Source organism: Falco cherrug, chromosome 12 (genome assembly GCF_023634085.1).
Source record: "Falco cherrug isolate bFalChe1 chromosome 12, bFalChe1.pri, whole genome shotgun sequence".
Classification (NCBI taxonomy): Eukaryota; Metazoa; Chordata; class Aves; order Falconiformes; family Falconidae; genus Falco; species Falco cherrug.
In genome coordinates, this window is record NC_073708.1 from 24,677,926 (window position 1) to 24,700,911 (window position 22,986).

The 22,986-nt window shown below is 37.5% G+C and overlaps 1 protein-coding gene across 11 annotated transcripts in view; it reads left to right on the plus strand.

Annotated features, from left to right (window-relative positions):
- Positions 1 to 22,986, plus strand: part of MAST2 (microtubule associated serine/threonine kinase 2) — a 194,347-nt gene that overhangs the window by 14,620 nt on the left and 156,741 nt on the right. For 10 of the 11 annotated variants that reach the window (XM_055724648.1, XM_055724655.1, XM_055724649.1 and 7 more), the window contains 2 exons: positions 5,348 to 5,495; positions 9,155 to 9,297. In XM_055724648.1, coding sequence (XP_055580623.1) covers positions 5,348 to 5,495; positions 9,155 to 9,297 — 291 coding nt within the window. Of the gene's footprint in view, positions 1 to 5,347; positions 5,496 to 9,154; positions 9,298 to 14,114; positions 14,830 to 22,986 lie in introns of those variants that run through there. The other variant, XM_055724661.1, reaches the window with a different exon arrangement.

Sequence of the window (22,986 nt, forward strand, 5' to 3'; positions counted from 1 at the left end):
CTTCCAGGTCCTATTGCTATGAAGCAATTCTTTGTTTATGTAAATTGAATGAACTTTTAACCTATCAGTATGTCTTGTTCATCTCTGTAGAAAAACAGAGGGAGTTTACATTCCCAATGAAATTAACTTGATTGTAACATTGTCTATAGGCATTAAACAAAATTTACACAGGTATAATTAGGTATTTTATGTTGTTTTGCTCTTCCCCTGTGAATGACAGTGAGACAATGTTTGTAATGTGAGCAAAACCAAAGACAGTTGGAAATCTGAAAGCTCACTCATTGAAAAAAAAATTAGCATCAGTGTTGCAGGGAATCAAGGTACTCTGCAGAATGTTCTGGTGATTCTCCTCCTTTTTATATCCAATATGAAATCATAGGTCCCTTTGCTCGCACAGCAGCTTAAGCACAGCTGCTTGCCTGGTTCCTTAAGCAGCTCCCATCCTAGTCTTTCTTACAGCACAATTGTAATAAAAGGTGTTAAATGCAGTTTTTTCTGCATAATCTGAATAAATCTGTAAGAAACTGGCAAACAAGAAAAGTTTTGGCTTGTTGATGTCATATATTATGTAAGGTCTTTAGCAAATCTAAGCATACATCCGTACTTGTATAAGTTCTAATAGAGGAGAACATAGAAGATAAATAATTATTTGATAATGCAGAGGATGCTGAAGAGAACTTGCAGTAATACCAGTCAGTAGTGTTGGGACACATCACATGCTTGGCACATCTTCTGAGCTTAATGGAAGAAAATCTTCAGAAAGAAGGTGTTACTGGTATCTTGTAACACCAAATTTTATTACAAATCAGTTTTTTTGGGTCATAATTCTTTTAATCCTTACAGCAGACAGGACTCAAATGTACAGAAGATGAATTATAGAGTTCATGGTTTTTTTATCTGGCTAGGAGTTAATTTCCCTGCTCTATACAACCTTTTTGTATTTTAAATACTCAGAATACCGATGGTAAAGGAATAGAAAAAGATGACTGAGAAGGTTCCTTGTGGCAGTATTCTGAAATTACCAGATCAGGATTTTGACATGGGATATTAGTGTAATCTTACACATCAGGAAGTGCATTTAGTTTCTCGTCTTTTGTCTGCTGCTGTTGTTGCAATCTGTGTGGTTCTCCCATCTTGCTGAGTGTTAATAGTCCCTGTGTGAGATTTCAGGCAAGAGAAAACAGACTTGTATATATTTGCACAGTACCACAACTACTTGAACTTTTTCTGTGCAAGCGTGGAAAGTGACTGAGCTGAAATATGCAGAACCTCTTGCTATTCAAGAAAAGCTTTGGCTATGCTTCTTCACATCCTACTGTTTCAAGTTATGTGAGCAAACTTTTGTATACCCTTACAGGGACTGATAGGAATAATCTTTGCCTAGAAAATCAAGATTGTGTGATGGTTTTATCTTCAGCCCTAAGTTTTACAGGATTCATCTGTCTGTCTGAACCTGATTTTTAGCTTGTGGCAAAAGCCACAAGGCCAAAGTAAATTCTTTTTCTGTCACCTTTGAAACAAAATTAATGGAGAGAGGCTCACAGTCCTCATCACACTGTGAGCAAAGTGTTTGTTACATGCTTGCTAATGCTTTAAATTTTAAAGCTGCAAGAATTTTTTCTTTTCAAAAGTGCAAGTGGAGTCCTTAAAATTCTGGCGATATGTGCTATATAGTCTGTTCTTCAGCCACTTGCTCTGGTACTCTTAATTTAGTAATTTGAAAGCATGTAAGCAAAATTTTGCTCTGTCACTGCAAAGAGTTTCTTTATCCATTGATCTGGAGTGTTGTGTAAGATTTTTCTGTCCTTTGTATGTATTGCGTCTTGCTTTGGGGCAAGGGCAAGGAAAGATCTCTTCCTGTAGTTTTTTTTTTCCTTCCTTGTTTAAGGGTGGTAACATAAACCACCGCTATTTCCATGTAGTTCGTCTGTGAATTGCAATATTAAAGCTAGGTTTTGATGGATGAGTGAAATAAATTACAGTCTTGTGAAAGACAACTCTATTATTGTCAAGTTAAAACTTTCCCTCATTGTTTTGCTGACATAAGATAGGCTTAGCTCTTAGGAAATTAAATTTTAAACTGGCTGTGTTGTACTTAGTATTTTTTAAAACATAATAGACTATTTCAGAACATTGCATTGGATTTTTTTTTTTAATATTTGAAAAGTGAGTTTAACAGTATATAAGCCTGCAAAGTGTGATTGGTGTCCCTTTCTTCCGTACATTCAACAGCTGTGTAGTCTTCTGAATACTGCCCAAGTGTTCAATGTACTTAACAAAAAAAGGGATTAGAAAGAATTTTCCATATGTAATGTGTACTAATCCTATCTCCTGTAGAAGACAACCTAGGTTCTTTGGTGAGTGTGGGAAGCTGTTACCTTTCCGTTATTCCTTTCGTATTTTCCTGGTCCAAGTCCTGGTGGGGAGGAGTTGCTTAAAGTGAGCACAGCTGTTGAAGAAATGCATATGGAATGATGTTTTGGGAAGTAGCATATACAGTTGGGTTGATCTGATGTAGGCAGGATGGCGTAGCTGAGCAGATACTGTGGTAGAAGTAGGTGTGCTCTTCAGTGTTGGTGCTCCACATGCTCCTTCAGTTGGACTACTTTTAATTAATATGTTATCAGATCTAAGAAGCTTGTGTACTGTAACTCAAGAAGAAATCTGAAGCAGAACTGAGTAAGAGACTCTGCCTAGAGGGGAAGGGGAATGGTAGGGAAGCAGGCCTGTTATTTGGTTGGTAGGGTATGTGAATGTCTATATATTTGGGGGGGGGGGGGGGGGGGGAGAGTTATAAAATACAGGAATTGCTTGTAACAGGACTTAAAGTACTTTTGTTTCCAACTTCAATGCCTTTCCTTACTCTTCTGCCTGCCCTCTTCCTCCCCCTGCCCTGACTCAGCTGAACGCAGACCAACTAGAGTTGCTACATCAGCCAAATGAGCAGGACTGTGCTTCTCCTTCCTAAGGGAATCTAAATGCACTGATGAAGGCAAGACAGTCATGGCAATGGCCCATACAGGGTGAGAGTGGGGAAGAAAGCTGGCTTTTCTAGGGATTTATGTAAGCAGGCAGTACATGGACTGCAGCGATAACCCATAGCAACGTAGGGCCTTTCAACACGTACGACTAGTTTCAGGGAAGCAGCTTAATATTGAAGGATGTAGGGAACATTTGTTGGAATTGAACCATTAGGAGTGTGAGCGGGTATGATGGATGAGATTTTTAACTGTTTCGCTTGTAACCTGGAGTGTCCTTTTTTTTTTTTTTTTTTTTTGGTACGGTAATTTTGGACTGTTACAGTTGGGAAAGACATGAGAGATTTTAGATGTTACAGGTATTTAGGAGAGGCCATATTAAAAGTGTGTGTATATTTCTGTATGTCTGCTTACAGACATGTATAATACGTAACCACATTCTGCCATCCCAAATACTAACACCAAAGATTCTGCCCAGGCCTCTGCAGCTGTCAAACACATGCTGGGGGACTGCTAATGTCGTAATTTAAAAGTACTTTGCTTACTCTCAGGTACAAACAGAAAGTGTGGTAGATGTCTGTTCAGCTTTCCAAATGACAGAAGTATAGGCTATTGGAAATGAAGGTCTTCAGTACCTTTGGAAAAGGTCAGAGGCAAGAGAAAATCTGAGGTTCTTTGCTCCAAGATATGTGTGAGGGACCTTAAGATTAAAGCAGTTTTCAGCTCAAGCAGTTTTCTTTACCCCACATCACTTGTTGCTTCCCATGCTCTTGCACCAACACAACTGTTTGCAGCTGTGTGATGAGCTGGCTAAGTGAACTGACCTACTTCAAGTTACCCAGGTCTCTCTCTTGATCTGGTTTAGACAATGCGGGTGACTGAATATCTAACTGTAACCAGAGAAAGCACTTGTGTCAGTACAGTACCTCTCAACTTGTGAAAGGTGTACTACCTGAGCAGATGTGGAGCAAAGCACTTCTGTCCCTCAAACAAATAACAAAGTTATTGACTGTTACAAGGTGGCAGAAGATTTCATGATTAAAAGGAGCTGGGGCCTAAGAAAGGCTGAGAATGAGTGGCTCGGAGCTAAATGAGGATTCTATTTCAAATCCAAATTAAGTTTGGGGTTTTTTTTCATGTAAAACCACTTTATTCATGTCCTCCTCCCCCCCAAAATAATTAAAAAAATCTCGACGTTTTTAGAGTATGTAGTCCTGGACTAGATTTGACAGTTAAGAGGCATAACACTAGACTGAATAGATTTGAATTAATGACTTCAGAAATAGATTTTGACTGGAATCTGCAGATTTTACTGGTAGACTAATTTTTGATTTCAGTGTGATTTAAAACTACGTTAAACCAAGTGGTGATGTATCATGGAGAGAAAGTGTTCCTTTCAGTTTAATTTCTGCCTCAGATTTTATGGGGATAAGCCTGGCCAGAAGTGCTGTATAGCTGATGAGAGGCATTTGAAATAAAAGGGAGCAATCCATTAATGAGTGGAACATGTTGCACTACTGCAGAGAAGGGAGAACTTGACTGAGTTCATCTATGTAGACTGTAATGGAGAGTGTCATGCTATCTTCAAATCCATGTATGATAGCTATGCTTGTAGTTCTTTGGGTGTGAAATGAGTTTGACACCTCCAGAATAATTAAATGCATGAGGAAAGCACTGTGGTTATGCCTGCCACTGTTCTACCTACTGCTATTTTGATTGAAAGTTTGCTGTATCCTGTGAAAGGAATTCACATGTGTGGGAGTGTTTCTGACAAATGCATGTCTAATTTTGTTTATAGTAATAACAAAGACATTACACAAAGGGTGATTGCTATCCTGATTATTACTTAGTTATACGTATGGTCTTGTAGTGGAGCTGTAACTTATAATAGGAGTTTTGGGTTGCAATTAGACATTGCAACAGTTTCTTTATGGGCATGTTACTCATAGACTGGACGGAATAAATATTCAGGAAATTCAGAGAAAATTATCTTTGCTTTAGCAGGAAATAGCTTGAATCAAAGCTGAGCCTGATTTTTCAGGAGCCTCTTTTCCTCCATACTGTAAGACCAAAAAATTGTAGCATAATTGCCTTTTTCTGACTATTATTAATATTTCTTACAGCTATAGTGTCCAAGGACCATCTTTGACTGGAGTCTTGTGATGTGCATTCAGTGCAGATATGTGTCACAAAAGAGGGGGTTTTACAATTTTAAATGTTTTTTTGGGGGGGAGATGGTGGTGTAGTGTTTGTGTTTTTTCTTGGTTTTTTTCCTTTTTTTTAAATAGTCTGGCTTTGGTGGTTGTATGTTTCAGAAAACAGGTGTTTAGCTGTCATTAACAAAATTCTGCTTGTTTTTCTTTCTACAGGAGATGGTGACAGAGTCTACTCCATTACGTTGCAGGAAGCTCAGCAATCCTGACATCTTTTCATCTACTGGGAAAACCAAGCTCCATCGTCAGTTAAGTCAAGATGACTGCAAGCTACGAAGAGGTAGCTTGGCAAGTTCTTTGTCAGGTATGTCATTTTGTAAAGACGATATGACAATGTATTAGTAATAAAGATGCAGTATTCCTTGTTGGCGTAACAGTTGTAATAAAAGATACTGACAAGTAATTTCTTTAAAACTAGAGGTGACTTCTTGTTGGGAGGGCATACAAAATTTTATGTAAGAGAAAGATGCAAAAAGAAACATGAAAGAGACTGGATTTGAAATGAAGTTTTGTATATTGGCCGGAGTAAAAAGTTAGAAGCTAAGACTTAATGTGCTTTAACTTAAGTTTAAACTTTAACTTAAGTTAAAAGAAGGGATTAGTGGAAATCCAGGCAACACAGTGATGCATTGTTACCTCTTTTAAGGTCTGGACTGACTATAAGCTTGCCTACTTTGCCATTTTATTTCTTACTGGGAAGCTGACTTTTATATCAGATTCAAATTAGTATTTGTTTCTTTTTGGCTTCAAAAGCACTGTAGGCATTTGTGGTTCAAAGTAAAAAATCTTGCTTACTAACTAGATGTTTTTTCAGTTTGCGTAAAGTTTGTTTTTTCTTTTCTAGTGAACACAATCTTCAGCCCTGTCATAGGATTTAGTTTGTCAGCAGAACCACGGAGTGAGCATAGTCTAGTAATTAGCCAAAAAAATGGAGGACCAAGCTCAGTAGTTGTGTTTTTTTAAAGACTTTGTATGTGGGCTAGGGAGGGGATGGTTTCACAGTTGTTTGAAGCTGGTGTCAAAGTCTGTGATGCTCGCATTAGAACGTGTAGAGCTGCATGATCAGTCTAGAATGAAATAGCTGATCTGCCTGAATACCACTCTTGTCCTATTGGGTTAACTTGCAGCCCATTTCCTCCCTGATTAGGCTGGCTGTTTGCTTATTTGCATGTTAGTGCAAGAACTAGAAGAGCTGAAAACTCTCAGGTGGGAAGGAAAGAGGAAGAAGGTTAAACCAACCAATTTGGCAGCAGCATGGGCTTGACTTACATGATTGTGAAAATACATTCAGTCCTGGTCCCTCCAACCTTTATCAGGGGAATATAAATATTTTGACACTTGAGGTGCTAGGTATAATAGGAATAAGCAGTAAAGTATGCACAGTTTTATTTTGGCTTGGCCTGGTCTCAATGTTTTATTTGTAATAAGTGGCTTGTTTCTGAAAAGTGGAAACATTCATATTGTTTTGCACTTTAGGTCTTCTTTAAGGTAGGTTAATCGCTAGAGGAGAACAGAAGTTTATTATTATTACACAGCTGTTGGCTGATTACAATGGCTGAGGATAGTACTGTAGTTTGTTTTGTGGGGTTTTTTTATTTGTTTTTGTTTTTTCATCAAGTAGAAGTAAGCAAAGAAAAGTAAATAGGAGGAATCAGGAAAACTGGACAAGTTCTGTTTCTATTCTAAAAATACTTCTTCTTTTTGGAGATATTCTTGTAAATTTTGTGTTCTGAAATGATAATGTTCTCCAGAACTTGTGGCTTTATCTTAATGACTTTTCAATCTACTATAGCCTGATTCAGAAACGGGAAAAGAACCCCACCAAGATCAATTTGACCCAACTGGATAAAGAAAATATGGATGTTTAGAGATATATTTTAAATGTGGGTGTTTGAACTTGAGGCATGGCAGGGAAAGGCTTCAGCTTCAAGTTCCATCCTGAAAATAATTCCAGCTTATTTTTGCAACAGAAGCAACTAAGTTTAAAGAGTATACATGATTGTGCATGCAAACTGGTTGGCTTAGATTTGACTCTTGATGGAATTCTGTATTTGTGGATTCAGATTTTAGGGAAATAAAAGGGGATATTGATAGCTGTATCTTATGGAGATTTAAGTAACGTTTTTCTTGCCCTCAAGCACTGGCATTTTGACCTGTTGGATAATTGTATGATTTGAATTGCTCTTGTAGGATATCTTAGCTTTGCTGAGATAAATGCAGCAAGGTACATTTCTGTAGTTTTAGATCTCTGCAGACAAGAGGAGTCATTGTATTCACACATAATCTTGAAAATGAGCAAACCATGAAAATCAGGTCTACAGCTGTAAGCAGCTTGAGTGGGACAGGGGAAAAGGTACTAGTATGCTGTGTCTCTGTTTGCTAGCCAAAGTTAAGCCTTACCATCGCTCATACACTTTTACTCATTCTGTTAATGTGTCATTGGCCCATTGCTTGTAACTTAAACAGAAAATTAACGTAAGCAAGTTAAAAATAAAAGACCAAAAAGACACCACTCCCTCCCCCCTGGCATCATGGCTAATCACATTATGTGACAGTCTTCCAAATATTGTAGCTCCTTTTATGTAATGAATGTAATATTTCACATCTAATTCTAAGTTGAAATTAAATTTGTAAAATAGTTTGCTGCCTCTGAGGAAAAGTATTTTTCTACAGTGTATGTGATTAAAGATGTAGACTTCCTCCTGCTGCTTACTGCAACAAAATTCTTAGTCTCCTGTGATTCCTGTTGTAGTATCTGAGCATGTAATATGAATGCAACTATCTTCACCATACTCGGAAGGGGTGTGTGTATAGTTTACCCTCACAGTCCTGATTTTAAGGAAAAGAGGTATTATTCAATCCTAATTTGCAGATGGTGAAACTGAAGTTCAGAGGCTGACTGACCAAAGCTACGGAGGAAGTAATCTGGAAGCTAATAATGGAACCCAGATTTACAGACTTTTTCACTTATGTGTTTTTAACCACAAGACTGTCTTCAATCTCTTTTTTTTTTTTTTTTGTGAATGACATTGTAACTAAAAGGAAACTGTTGACCTTGATGGACTTAAAATATGACCTACTTTGACTTTGGTTCTTTCTCATCATGGAAATCTACTGCTTGACATTTTTCAAAAAGGAGTGTTATATTGACTAGAAAAAAATTGTATTGATCAGATCCTTTTAAATGATTACTATATTTCCTGCAGTAAAGTGCATTGGTGTGAACTTGTTGAGATAGGAACTATTCTTTTCACTGTTTGTATATGTAGCATGGGAGATTGGCTTTTAAGCTAATCAATCAGATACAGGGGAGACTTGGGAAAGCTACAGAACATTTTGTTTTCAAGACAGTATTGCTGAAGAGTGAAATTTTTTAGACAGAAAATATCCATACATGGTTCGAAGCAAAATAATGTTTAAACGTATACACTATATTCTAACCATAGCTGCAAGAAATCTACTGCTGAATATTCCAATGGTAGGAGAAAGTGCAGATGTCTAGATGGCTAAGATATTTAGAAGAGGTAATATTTTACAAATATGAATGCATTTCCCTAAGAATTTTAAAAATCACACTTAAGAGATTTTGCAGCGTTAACATTGCCTCTCTACAGGGCAATAAATCATTTAATTGGCAGCAAATATTGTTTCCTTTTTAAGCTGTGTGATGTTTAGAAAGGTATAAAGCGACAGAAGTCTATTTCTACAAGGTTTTGGATTTACTCATTACCTCATGTTAGGTTTTTTGGAAATACTTCGTTATCAAATGTTATCAACATTATCAAACATAAAGAATTTACAGGTAGTGTGCTTTTACAAGTTCTAACCTACCATAAACCTTTAAATAGCTTTTTTCTATTAGACACTTTTTCTCCACATGCAGGAATTTTTTTCAGCATTGTATTATGAACTTGAAAACTTGTTTAAAAACAAGCTGATAGTATTTTGGTTTTATTTTAAAAGGAAAACAGCTGCTTCCCTTATCAAATAGCATCCACAGTGGAGTGGGACAGACGATATGGCAGCCACCTGGAGATACCTCAAACCTGGTTCGCATGAGAAATCAGTCTCTAGGACAGTCTGCTCCTTCACTTACTGCTGGTTTGGTGAGTGAGTCTGGGAATACTCATGATGTTTTTGTGCTATAAATAAAAAGTAGCGTGATCCTGTGCTTTAGTTTTCACCTTGCTTTCCCTGTTCCTGCTCAGTGAACGCAACATTTTCTTTCTGTGGGCCTTTTTTAGGGTAGCGGGTGAGTTAGGAGGAGAGTGTATGTTCATTCTGCTTTTGAGAAAAAGCAGGAAAAAAATGTTTGTGTTAAGAGTAATTTCTTTCTGGGGAGCTTCTTTCTCAATGCTACTTAAGCTGCTACTGGAAACAAAATATCTCTGGAAGCCTAGGGAGATGTGAGCATGGGAACCTGACCGTTTAAAACAAGTTTAATTGGGAACCAGCTTTGAGTAGCTACCTCTGCCTGCTTCCCTAGAGAATAGCTAGGGGGATGAAGCTGAAAGGGATAACTGTCCAAGGAATTGAAGAGCTGGAACTGACATCTGCTCTTCTGCATGGTTTCTCTCAAAAAGTTTTGGTAAAGTGAATGTATTTTTGAAGAATGTTGCATCTGTTAAATTAGCATTTTCTAAGAAGAAAATATTCTGTACGGGAGGGAAACTCGGATGTCTATAGTCAAGACTGAATTGCAAACAAAAAGGAACATATGTTTTGTTCATATATGTTCCTTATTACCTCTAAATATCTAAAATCACTGAAGTGCAAGGAGAAGAAAAACAAAAGAGGGGGAAAAGACAGTTTTTTGTGAGCAGTCATATATGCAACAGAAATTGTTGCTGAACAGTAGCTAAAAAGCAAAGCTAGAAGCTTTTTTTTGCCAAACTTCCATAGAGTTGCCTGTATAACAAGTTTTACTCAAATGAGGACATTTTGGTGTGCACTGGTTTATATTGCTGCAGGTAATTGGGTAGACTTGTATTACATTGTGAGACATTTTAGAAGCAGTGACCCCTTAAGTAAAAGGGTGTACCTTGGATATAGCATTTAGATTGTTATCCCTTAGAATTTTGGAGGGTAACCTAGACAGTTTGGCACCACCAGGCTATGAAAAGAAACTTAAATCTATAAAGTTCAAAAAGCTATGTATTTGTGTTAGCACTGATTTTGATTTCACAATGAAGTATTTGTAGCATTTTCAGACTTGCTACTATATTGAAATTCTTATGGTTTGATTTAATTGTATTGTCTTAGTTTGGTGCCTGTTCGGTGTTTGCCTTAAATTTCTGTTCTTAGCTGTGGTTATAATTTGGTTGTACCAACAGAAATGGGAAATGCTCATGTGAACTTGGTATGCAAGTATTTATCTGGTGAGGATTACAAAAAGTAGTATGTGTTAAAATACAAGCCTGTTTGCTGAAGGCAGGCAAATGCCTTGAAGCTTCATAGCTTAAGTTAATGAAAATAACTGTGCTTTAGAACAAAGCATTAGTTCTCAGATCCTTTATTTGGAATACTAGCTTTTTGCTTAACAGCTGCGTACAATTCAGTGAACTGCAGATGTGTTTGCGTGTTACAATTCTGCATATTACTAATATTATGTATTTTCAGTTTGTCATGGTAGTGTTTGTACTGTCTATCAAATGTAATGCCAATAATTTACTTTAAAATAATTCAAGATTTTCTGCTTTCTAATTAAAGCAGAGAAATTCATCTATAAATCCAGTATTTGTCCCTCTGCGATGGTGTTACGTACTGAAGTATATGGTCACTTTCCTATCTCTGTATACTTTCTGGTGGGCTGTATGTTAATTACAGTTACAGTTAATTAAGCCTAGAAATTAAGAATTTTTAGATGAAGTGGGCTTCTAAAGTGATGACTAAAGAGCTGGTCACAAGATGAACACCTAATTAAATGCAGTGAATCCTGGGATCTTCGAGCTAGTTACATGTTTGGAGCTGCTTTAATATGCTTGTGGTATTGAAATACGTTTCACAAATTAGAATGGCAAAAGGTCTCTTGCCAGTATAATTAATCTCCTTTGAAGAATAGCTCTATTAAGAGATGAGTAGGTTCAGTAATGCACAGTGTCAATTTAATATGCCAGCCTTGACTGCTACAGCATTTAATTCTTTTCTTATTTGTTATAATACATTAGATAGATAGCTAGAGAGAAGTGGGATGTGGTACGGGAAAGCCCGAATACTCAAAGCTATGTACGTTGTTTCTGCTCCCTCTTTTTGGGACTGTAGGTTATCAGTGGATTTTACTTTGCTAAATTGCTTTGCTGGCATTCAGAAATGTGTGGTTTTTTACTTTCTAACCAGTACTAATCCTACAGATTGTTTGCTGTGCTTAAATTGCCTTCTTTCCAACTTTGAAAGTGTTTGCAAAGCAAAAAGATAAATTAACAATAGCAAATCTATAGAAATTAGTTTGCAGCTAATAAGACTGAAAGCTGGACTGCTTACCAGCAACAACTCAAGAACTGGAAACACATCAAATTCTAACATGCTAAACTACATAAGCACAGTTTATTGGTAGAATCTTTCAGGTCACATGTTATGTAAGAGTCTGGATTTATGTGTCTGCATAGCAGTTGCCACTAGATCCTTGACTTGAGGAAGAAACCAGGGCAGACTATATGCTGAGTCCTGTCATTGTAGAATGATAGATGTTGATCTGATTTGTGTGCCTTCTAAATATATGTGAGGATTTCAGAGGATGACCTTCAGTTGTTCATCTACCCTTAAGACGGATGGCTCTGATGCTAGTAGATTAAATTCTGGTGGGGAGCATCCTCTTCAACACTTTCAAATCCCTAAGATAGCCAAGGAAGTAATCAAAGAAAAAAAAAGACATAAATCATCATTGTGGGCATCTCAGTGGTGTTTTCTGCTATCAAGACCCAAATACAGTAAAAACTGGAGCACAGGAAGTGTGTATAAAGTGTGTGCACAAGGAACAGAAGTATAATAATGTGGAAAATCTCTTATGACTTAGTTTGGGGGTTTATTTATCTGAAATCTTGACCTGCAGGCACCCTGTTGTAAAAAGAGTTAGAACTTGGAATGTACTTTTAAGTGCAGCTGATACGAACGATCAGGAATATGGATGCATTCTTCTATGAAGAAAGGCACGAATAGCGTCAAGGTTTGTTAATTTTAGAAAGGAAAAAGAGCTTGTGAAGAGAAGGTTGTGATTGTTGTAGAGGAGGTAGATTGGGAGTGCCTTTCTTGCAGGTGTTTATTTTGACAAACCTCAATGTGAATGAATCAATGCTGTAAGGTATTAATATTCCTGGGCTGGAGCATTTACGGGTGGGCAAGGGATGATTTTCCCCTCAGGTTTATTGTTAAGGCCGGGTTGCTGAACTGGAGCACTGCACTAATGCTGAGTATGTGTTTATGTTTGTGGAAAGAGATGTGGGTGGTTTTGTGTGTGTCCCACCTCCTCACTCCCCGTACCTCAAGCACTGTCTCCAGTATTTTGTGAAAGAAACATCTCGCAGCGTGCTACCCGTTAATTAGGACACATCTTACTGCATTGCTCACTGTCTAATGCCTGGAAAAGTTTGAGATGTTCCAAGAATAAGAAGCTGTGCATGTTCCTTCTGCCAGCAGTGGCAATGGGAACACATTTGAAGAGGCCTGTCAGTGGAGAATTAGAAACTTGCGTAAAAGAGATTCTGAACCTTTATTTTTGATTTTTTTTTAATACTACAAGCTTCAGTTTTCTAAATCGCTCCCAGTACTGAACTGAAATGTGCTGTACTCCTGGAACTGAAAAACTGAGCATAATTTTTGAAAATGAGGTTGAGGGTTTTAGCAGGGTGGTTGTAGTTCTCTCTTTAGCCTAAAGTTTCTTTCTTATGTTCTATACCACGTGCTACCGTTGCTTCATCTTCAGAGATGAAGCCTGCTGACTGTTAATCCTCTGCTGCCAGATTTGCAAGATTTCCTTGTGGGGTCAGTCTCCTTTCTCTCTTCAGAGAATAACTTCAAATGACTTAACAGTTTTACGTTTACTTTGAAGGTAATAGTTAAAATGAGATGAGACAATTGCATATTTTTTGCCGTTGTAGAGTGCCAGATAGTTAACCTTCCCCTGGTCTTGCTCCAGAAGAAGTGGTTAATAAAAAAAAGCCTCTCATTTTGAATAATGATCAGGAGGGTGGAAAGGCTCAAATGCAAAGACTTGAATTTACGAACAAGCTGAAGAACTTCCTGTGTTGGATGACACAGAGCCGGTGATTTATTCTGAATGTTGAGTTCCCCGAAGCTGTGCGGATTAGGCAATGCCGAGTGGAACGGGAAAATGGTTGTCCTTGTGCTGATGGGACCTTGGCACTGCAACTGGAAACCTGGCCACTGACGGAGCTAGCATGCTGTGGCATGTTATCTTTGATGGTCAAGTTGGGGTATGCTTCTTAGATGTAGGAAAGAATATTTACTGTTTATTTCCAAATTTTTTACTCCTTTTTTATTTAATTTTAGATAAATCGGGAACGGAATCAATTGTAACTAATATAATGGTGTATTTCCCCAGTGCAAGTTGTTCTTCGTTACCAAAGGCTGTACTTCCAAGCAGTAGCATTCCTGGCCACCCGGAGGAGTGGCTAGCTGGCTACAGATGCGGGTTGGTGGGCGAGCCCGGGTCGTTCACGTGGAGCCCAGGTGGAAGCGCGGCCGCATCCGGCGCAGCGGCGGCGGGTCCGTGGTGCTGCTCTGCCCCCTGCCGGCAGGCCGGGCACTTGCCGCGGAGCCTTCCCGCCGCATTCCCGGCGGGCACGCTTTTGCAACACGTTTTTAGACATCCAGGTATTGTTAGTGATAACAGCACAGGCATATTATTTTGGGATCGTGTTCCACACTGACCACTTGCTAATAACCTGGCCTTTTTTTTTTTTTTAGTTGGAGTATGAATTAGCTTCATATTTTAATACTGTACTGTGGTTTGCAGCATTCTTTTTCTGGTAACAGAGAGGTGATGGTTGGGATAGTTATGCAAAAAACAAAGAATTTTCTTTTCTTTAAATATTATTCGGAGGTAATCATATAAATCATTGTTTGCAATTTTTGGGTCAGAAGCTGTGCTGCCTAATTGTGTTTTGGTCTGTGGCCTGCCAGGGGGTGCTGGAGTACTGGCGGTCTCGGTATAGTGAATTGTATTTTCAACAAAATGACACCTTTGCTACAGGGCCAACCTCAAGAAGAGCTAGAGAAGTTTTCCCATGGGCTATAGCAAAAGAAGACCTTAACCTTGTGTTTGTCAGTTCGTTGCAGAAAGTAATTCAAAAGCTCTGATACAGTGCAGTGGAACTAGAAATTCAAGCTGCTTTATACTCTGCTTCAAAAAACCCCTCATAGTTACAAAATTTTATGACTGGGTCTTCTGCTTAGCCCCTAGTGCTTTAATAGATTTACTGCGTATTATTTAGGGTCTCTGCTTTATGCACACATCTGGGTAGTGGTTGTTAATCTCATAGTGATGAGGTCTTGGAAGGAATAGAGTTTGTAGTGACTAGCAGGTATCTGACGAGCAAACTAAACATTAGCTTACAAAGCAGAATAGCTGATCTTCCACCGTACTTTCTACCTTTCTGCTCAATATGTATGCTGGCGGTGAGGTGAGTGCACAGAGCTTAGACTTCTACCTCCCTACAAAAGAATTGATGTAATCTCTGTCTTTTTACTGAAAAATTCAATACTAGTTGGGGACAAATCATTAATGCCAGTTGTGCATAGAGCTACCTCCTGCTGATTCACTGTATACTTATTACAGCAGCAGACATTTGAATCTGATTAGAAAACTGTCTTCTGAAACGTGCAGCTGCTCTTTTCCCCAAACCTTTTGTCATAGATAACCTTACTTTTAGTTTGTTTTATTAGTGGTAATATATTGACTATTTAAGTGTTGCTGAATACAGCTGAAAATATTTTTGTCTGAGAATAATCATTAAAGTTTTAGCAGATGAAGATCATTAATTGTTTTAGGGAGTAGAGAACTTTAAATACTTCACTGTACAAGTAGAATTTCGTATTTTTGTATTGTTAGAAAAGCAGGAGACAGCGGAAACTATGGTTGTATGAATGAATGGATTTATTACTGCATGAAGGCATGGGAATTGCATTTTAAAATAGCAGTCGTAATTGTAGTAACCTGAGATGGGAAGTATGTGGATTTGTAAATTAAGACCATGTGAAGTCTTAAATTTATGCATGCTAATTAAAAATTTGCATTTACTTACATGCCAAAGGCTATGGGTGAATTTTTGAGTTTGGGTATGTTATCAGTTTTGGAAGATGTGGCTATAAGGAGAAATAATATGTGTGTTACTTGGAAGAACTAAAGCAGTATCCAGACTTGCATTTGTTTGAAGGGCCTGGGTCTGAGGAAGAAGTAGGAAGCAAGTTCTACACAGAGGATTGAATGTATTGGCATGAGCTGAATGATAAAAGTAAGAACAAGGAATTCGGACCTGAAAATGTGGAACAGTAGAGAATAATTAGGCCTTTGCAAAGAAGTAAATCATATTGTAAGCAAACTGCAGAAGAGCTGCTTTGAACATACTTAAGTATTCTGTGCAAAATTGTGAGCATGGGGCAGTGTTTAGAGTGCTTGCAGAGACTTACCTTTGTCACAGCTTTAAGGTATTTCTGGTAAGAAAATTAAAATGCAGGTGCTATAATTCTGTGTTTTCGTGATAGATTCAGGACACATGCTTCACTGTGCATTCAAAATGGATAGTCCTGATAGGTTTTTCACTAGTAAACTTCATTCTGAATAATTCATGTGTATCTGTGTAAAGAACAGCAAATGATTGTGATAAATTCTGTACTAAAGTTATATTTAATATATAGTGCATATTACTGAAACACAGTCAGCATCTTTTTACTCACTTCAGTTAAGTGAATTCCATTTTGGAGTGGACTCATTGGTTCAAAGGAGATTTTCATACCTGAAGGAAAATTTGAACACCCTTCTGTGTAACCTGAGGCTTGTCATTGTAGGAAATATGAATTCATAAAACTTGCCTTGTGATAATTGTTAAGCGCTAGACTGTCAGTTTGAATGATTGCAGTTCTCATTATCTTCAGAGTCTGCATGTAATTTTTTTGTCTGTGAATATGTTGAATTGATTTTTGGCACATGTAGTCAGTTCTGTTCCTGACAGCAGCACTATTGTAGGTGTAAAGTGAGAAACTGCCGTAGTGTGCATGGAAAATTAGCTTTTTTGCTTGGGGGAACTGTGGGGAACTTGAAATATAAAGAACTATTCAAACTGTCTTGAATGTGCATTGTCACTTACTGAGGCTTTGTTCTATAAGAGTGTTGTTCTGTGGTTATTATTAACCTCTCTATAAAAACATACTAATGTAGACAATAAAACTCATGGTTTTTTGATTTAAAATAGCAAAAAAATTGACTGTTTTATTTTCGTGATTTTTAGCAGGTATTTCTGTAGAAAGGCATTGTGAGATGTCCACATTTAGTATTTTAACATGGCTGTCTTCTGTGTCTTGTAATACTTCTGGGAACTGTTTCCTGGGATGTGATAATAGGTGGATCCGTCTTTAAACATGAAGTAGTCTGTTTGCATAAGTTTTAAACTACTTTGTTCCCATAATGCAAACTGTTTTGAGCTTTAGGACATCTATAAAAATCCCCTGTAACTCTAAAAATAAACAAAAGTTTTGGAGATGTAGAAATTAGTAGCGTAACCTTCCATGTGTGGCTGCTGTTTTTTGTTTGGTATGTTTTCCTATACTGTATCATTTTGGTTTATCCAAGCCACACAACGTGTCTTTCCAGCCATCCAAACTGGTTCAGCTCCAGAGACAGAGTGATTGCTTATTTTACCACTTGGAGGAAAATGGGAATATGGTGGTTTCTGTGCTTCACCTCTGGACAGCTGCAGCTTGGAATCTTTGCTAAGAGTTAATCTAAAGTCCTTATTACCTTGAGATTCCTAGAGAGGGAGAGGTGAAATCTCTTGGCAGAGGTAAGTGTAGCCATGCAAGTGAAACACAGCATTAAAGCCCAAGACTTCTGCAACAGTCCTGATATCGGAACTCTGATAAAACTGAGAGGCAGAGAGGTTAAGTCATTTGGTCATCAGTAGAACTCAGAGTAAAGCATACCTCACAGACTTTCTGGAAGGCTTATTTTTTTTAACGCTCAGCAAATGTTTGAAGCTGAAATAAATGGTGCTATGAAATAACTTATTCCTGCAGTTGCTGTATCTAGTGTGCCTGTGTCGTTCTCTTATTTCTGATTGTCTTATAGGTATTTAGATTTTCAAGTCAGTTGTTCAAAAGCCAGGGAATACCGTGATCTATTCCCTGGCTTTGCTATGTTATTATTGCTAACCCAAGCCTTCCTGCAGGGATTGTGAGTTTTAAAGTCTTCCCTGGTGGGAACTGCAGAGTCCTTATGCTGTGAGAATATGAGGTATGAAGTCAGAAAAACCATTACACTAGCAAGCTTGATTTCGAGTCAGTTATCTGTAGTTCTACCCTTTGTGAACAGAGACTAGGCTAAATAATGGCCAGGCTGTTTTTTCAAAGCATTGTTTATTATAGGAATAGATGAGGAGAATTCTTGGATTGTGGCATTTAGATTGTGGTCAACTAAGTATGTATAGTGGAAAATTTGCTGAGAGGATGCCTTATGTGTTCAAAACAAACCAGCTTACCTAAGCTAGTTTATTAGTAAATAGTGTGGAACAACTGAGTTGCTTCTTGCTTTTGTTGTTTATTGCAGTGACCAAGTTTCCATGGGGGGGAAAAAAAAAAAAAAAAGATTCACAAATATAAAGCGCTGTCATGTTAAGACTGGTGCGGGTCTGTGAAAATGTGTCAGTGTGAACTTTAAGTTACTGACAAGGGGGAAATGTTTATAATAGAGGATTGAAAGATGTGCAGAGTTTCAGATCTGTCATAAAAGGATGTGAAATGTAATTAACCTAAAATAACCCTTAAAATATTTTTGAGCCTGATAAATGAGCTGTTGAGATAATGACAGATTTTAATTTTATACCTTAAATAATATCCTATTAAAATCCTCAAGATTTTGCTTTGTGATGGAATTCACTGCAACTTACGTTTCCACAATGACCTCATGATTCAGTAACATTGTTAATATATTTGGTGCATATTTGAGGCGTAAGGTCTAGGTTAATGGCAGCATTTGTTCTTTAAGTGCTTGAAGCCACAAAGCTCTAATTGAAGATATGAATGTTCAAACCTCATTATTTTAATGTGGTCATACGGTATAGTGACAGAAAAAGTAGTTATATGATGAACTCCTGTGGCAGTGTTCATAATTTGTCCACAAAACCAAATTACTATGTGGAACTTGGAATTAAAATTCTCTGCCTGGGAATTTAAATAAAACATGAAACTTCAGGTTTAACAGTTTCTGTTTTTGTCTTCACTCAAAATTAGAATTTGCATACCTTTAATATAGAGAATACTGCTAAGTCATTTGTTCACACAAATGAAGTTACAGTGCATACACTAAATTTTTCACACAAAGACTTCTAGTTAGATAACTTGTTACATATTTGTTTCAAATAGTTAAGTGTGCAGAGGTACTTTTGGCAAGTTTTGTTTCCAAGCTGATTTTCTAAATATTTGAAATTGAACTAATTTAATGGATGAGCTGTTGCCAAGGGAAATACATAGTGTGTTTATCACAGTGTCGAGAATCCAAGGGTTGAAGACAAAGGTCAAAATGTTCATTACTGCTTGCATTTCATCAGTGTTGCTAACCTTGGTTGCCTGTTGGCAGCTTTGCATACTGTGCTGTCTCTAGCATGAGCTAGATCCCTTTTAAGATCCCTTCTGCCTGTCCTGATGTTCCTAAGCAATCCTTTCCCTCCTGTGTTCTCCCAGAAGTGTTTATTTTTCTCTGTGGTTTCCCCTGTCCCCAGAAAACAGGAAAAAAAGCCTCCCCACAGTAAAAATTTATTCTTACTCATTGATGATAGCCAGAAAAGTTGTGAATTCAGACTGCTTTGTGCACTAATATACTTCTGTGACCTCCATAATTCCTCTCCTGTAAATTCTTTGGGCTGTGGAATACTGGTCTAGGAATCTTAGTGGGAGACCTACAGAGTTGTGTCTTGTATTACAGTTTTACTGTTGCTCAAAATTTGCCTGTCCCTTTCTTACCGTAGAGTTATGAGTTCTAATACAACCTTCATTTCTGTACTATCTCCTTGCTAAATGAATCGTGTTCTGAATCATGGGCTTTTGATCCACAGGCTCTTTGACTCTGCTCAAATGACAGTATGCAATATAAAATTAAGTTGGTGGATATTATTAAATCTGTTGATAACTGTTTGGTTTTAGGTAAGTTTTTGTTGTTTTGCCTTAGAATTCACTTATCAAATAATTTCAAAATTAAATTTACTTTCAAAAAGTAAAATTAGAGCGTTACAAATTTAAAACATGCATTTCTTATCAAAGAAATCTTAAACCTTATTAGAAGAAACTATGCTAATGAAATAATCAGAGAAGTTTGTCAAGATAAACTGATGAGGTTTTCAAAAGAAAAGAGGAATAATTTGTAATGTCATGTACATACAGAACTATCTGAATTGAGAGGAAAAGTACCATGTCAATATTGTCAAATTATATTGATCAGACATCAGCATCAATCCTGATTAAATAGGCAGCTGTTTAAAGTGGTATGTTTGACAATGACATCTTTTAATTTGCTATATGATTATTTGTCTGCTGCCGTGTTTATTTTCTCAATGTAACTTACATACTGTGTTTAAAATGTTGCAGACTGAGAAACAGTTGAATTATACCAGACATACAGTAGGAAGAAAATCAGACCTTCTTATGGCTGATACAAATGTGTATGAGTATCAGGTAATATCTGTGAACAGACAGTTGATTTATGTAGCAACTTAATTCCAAGAGAGCACTCTAATAAATTGAATGGAATGTTTGTCTTTTAGCATTTAAAAAAAAAAAAAAAAAAGGTTATTTAGGCATCGGTTATACGCAGATTAGATTTAAAAGAACAACGGTAGCAAATTTTTGTATAAATGAGAGGTGTTGAAACACTGAGGGACCCCGTTCCATGTGGATTACTGTCAGACAGATCTACTGTATCAACTTCCCTGGGAAAGTGTCAAGAATGGATTAAATCCTGTCTAACTGGAGGGGTGCTTGGCCATTAAATTTGGCTCTACAATGATGTGATAGATACCTCTTGCCTTTCTAATTGCTAAATTCCTCTATTTTTCTATAAGCAAAAGGTAAACTGCTGCTCTTCCCCCTGGCTTACTATAAATTGCAATAATTTCAAGGGAAAAGGTATTGTGGTGCCTAACTTCTTCAATGAATTACATTAGTGATGCCTACCCTTTCATCTGATATCTGACTTCTTTTTTGACCCATTATTAACAAGGCTTTTATCATGAAGCTTTGCCTGCATTGTATGAAATCTCCATCTGAGAATAGTCACGGACAACCATTAGTTATTGTTAGCTCCATTTTTCCTTGCACATCAGGAAACTTCTCCGGTAGTTTGGGGGTTCAAAAGTAGGTAATCACAATTTCACGTTCTGGAGCAAGCAGTGAAAGGCTGGTTAAACTCCATTTAATGTTGAAGTAAAATGGATAAAGTTGATTTAACTCCATTTTACCTAAGCTATATAATAGAGCTTATGCTTTTTGTTACAAGCTTCTGTTCTGTGTTGAATCCCTCAGTTCAGAGTAGTGACAAGTCTATAATAATGCTCACTACCCGCAAGTATAATTGTTACATTTTCTCCTGTATATTTTACAGTTAATTACTTTAATCCCATAAAATGCTGAAATTCTGACATGGCTCTGCTGAGGATGGCTGTCTCATTTACGTGCAGTTTGGTGTCCCAGTATTGTGTCCTCAAAGTATATGGGAAAGGTTAAAGAGTTTGGGGTTGTGGCTGGGTGATGCTGCATGTTTAAAGACAAAGCATCAGTGAGTAGCACAGACCACCTAAGTGTTGAAACCTGGATCTAATTAAGCAGCAGTAATCTGGGGCCTGTATTACCCACTGTATGACAAGGGTAGGTGATGCTGACTGCAGTGTCCTGAGGAAGATCGGACAGTGTAAGAATCACATGTTAGTGAGAGACTTCAATTACTTATATGTAGACTGGATACATGCCACACTGGGACAGGAATGAGAGTAGACTTTATGTGTTCAGTGACTGTTTCACAAGAGAGATCAAGCCCTAGCAAAGAGCCCATGGCAGGAGAAGTAACATTGTTTTTATCCTTAGCAGGCTCAGTTCTGGTTCAAAGTAAAGTCAAAAAACCACCCTAAAGGTTGAAACTGAAATACATGTATGCAGAGCTAAAAATAGTCAAAAATCAGCTAAAGTTCCTTTCAGTTTCAAAAAGATGAACTGATGTAGGAAGAGAAAGCTTGTTGAAAAGCAAGGAACATCAGCTAAGAGACCTGCATCTTTATAGTCTTCATGGAACCAAGTTAAAGACCTCTTCTTCAAGGCAGAGAAATGCAGAGTTCCCCCCCCCCCCCCCTCCCCAAGTAAGAATTAAGAATGGTTAAAAGGAAAGAGAGTGGTTAAAACCAGAATAAAGGAAGTTGTTAATTCAGTGAGTAAAAGGAGATAATGACACAGCTTTAAACTAATTCAAGTATGAAAGGTGTGAACTACTATTAGTGCTGTATAGTCAATTGCTTAACATAGTTTCAGTAGTTGAGCACTGGAAACTGGCAAATGTGGTACCAATACTTAAAAAAGGTATCCAGGAGAGATCTGTGGAGTTACAGACTTGCAGATGTTCCCTTCCTGCTATAGTTGCCTTTTTTTCAAATTCCTTCGAGTGTAATTTACTGTTTGGTTGCATTAACACAATATTTGAATAGAGCAGCCTTACCAAGTCATTCAGATAACCCCGACAGTGCTGACCTCACTGTTTTATACTCTGCTATTACATGTATGCTTGTCATCGGTGATTTTATATTTATTTCTAGGCCATCAATTAAAATGCTGAATAATGTTATATGCATGACTGTTCTGTTGACACAGAATGGTCATATTCAGTAGCAATTCTTCTGACAGCTACTTTTAAAAATTCACTTGATTGGCAGGTTCTTAAGAAAAAGTTTTGCTGTTTCCTAGAGATATGTTTTTTAGAAATGTAGTTTGCAGGCAAGTTAAAAGCTTTGAACAATAATGTCTGATGTCTACATGTTTACTTTATCAGCAGAGGTAGTAATTTAAACACCCTGATCCCCACTGCCCCCATACAAAAACACCTAAGAACTCTTCTCAGAAATTGTGGTGATTTATTTGCAACCTTATTTTTCCATAAAAATCTCAACAACTGATGTTACTTTTACTTTTTCTTTGGAAAAGCTGGCACAGAATTAAAATAAATATTTTGCCCAGGATTGGCATTATCCTAGTTGTTCTGAAACCTCCTGGATAATGTGTTTACTCCTTGACTCTTATTTGGCTGGGTAAAGGGCTTTTTTTGACTTGTCTCCTGCTTCCTGTTGTAAAAGAAGCTTTAAAGGCAGTATGGGGAACAAAACGGGACTGCTAGTGTGGGAAATTCAGGAGCACAGGACAGAGCACAAACTGCTAGAGTAAACTGATATTGCTGATGTCTGATAACTTTGAGGTATATTTAGAATCGTCCTGCTGTTGTTTTGTCCATTGCAGCTCATGCTTTCATTTAGTCGCTTTCTACTTGAGTGACGTCAGAAGGAAACTTTAGGAGACTGGTTTCTTCAGCTTCACGACCT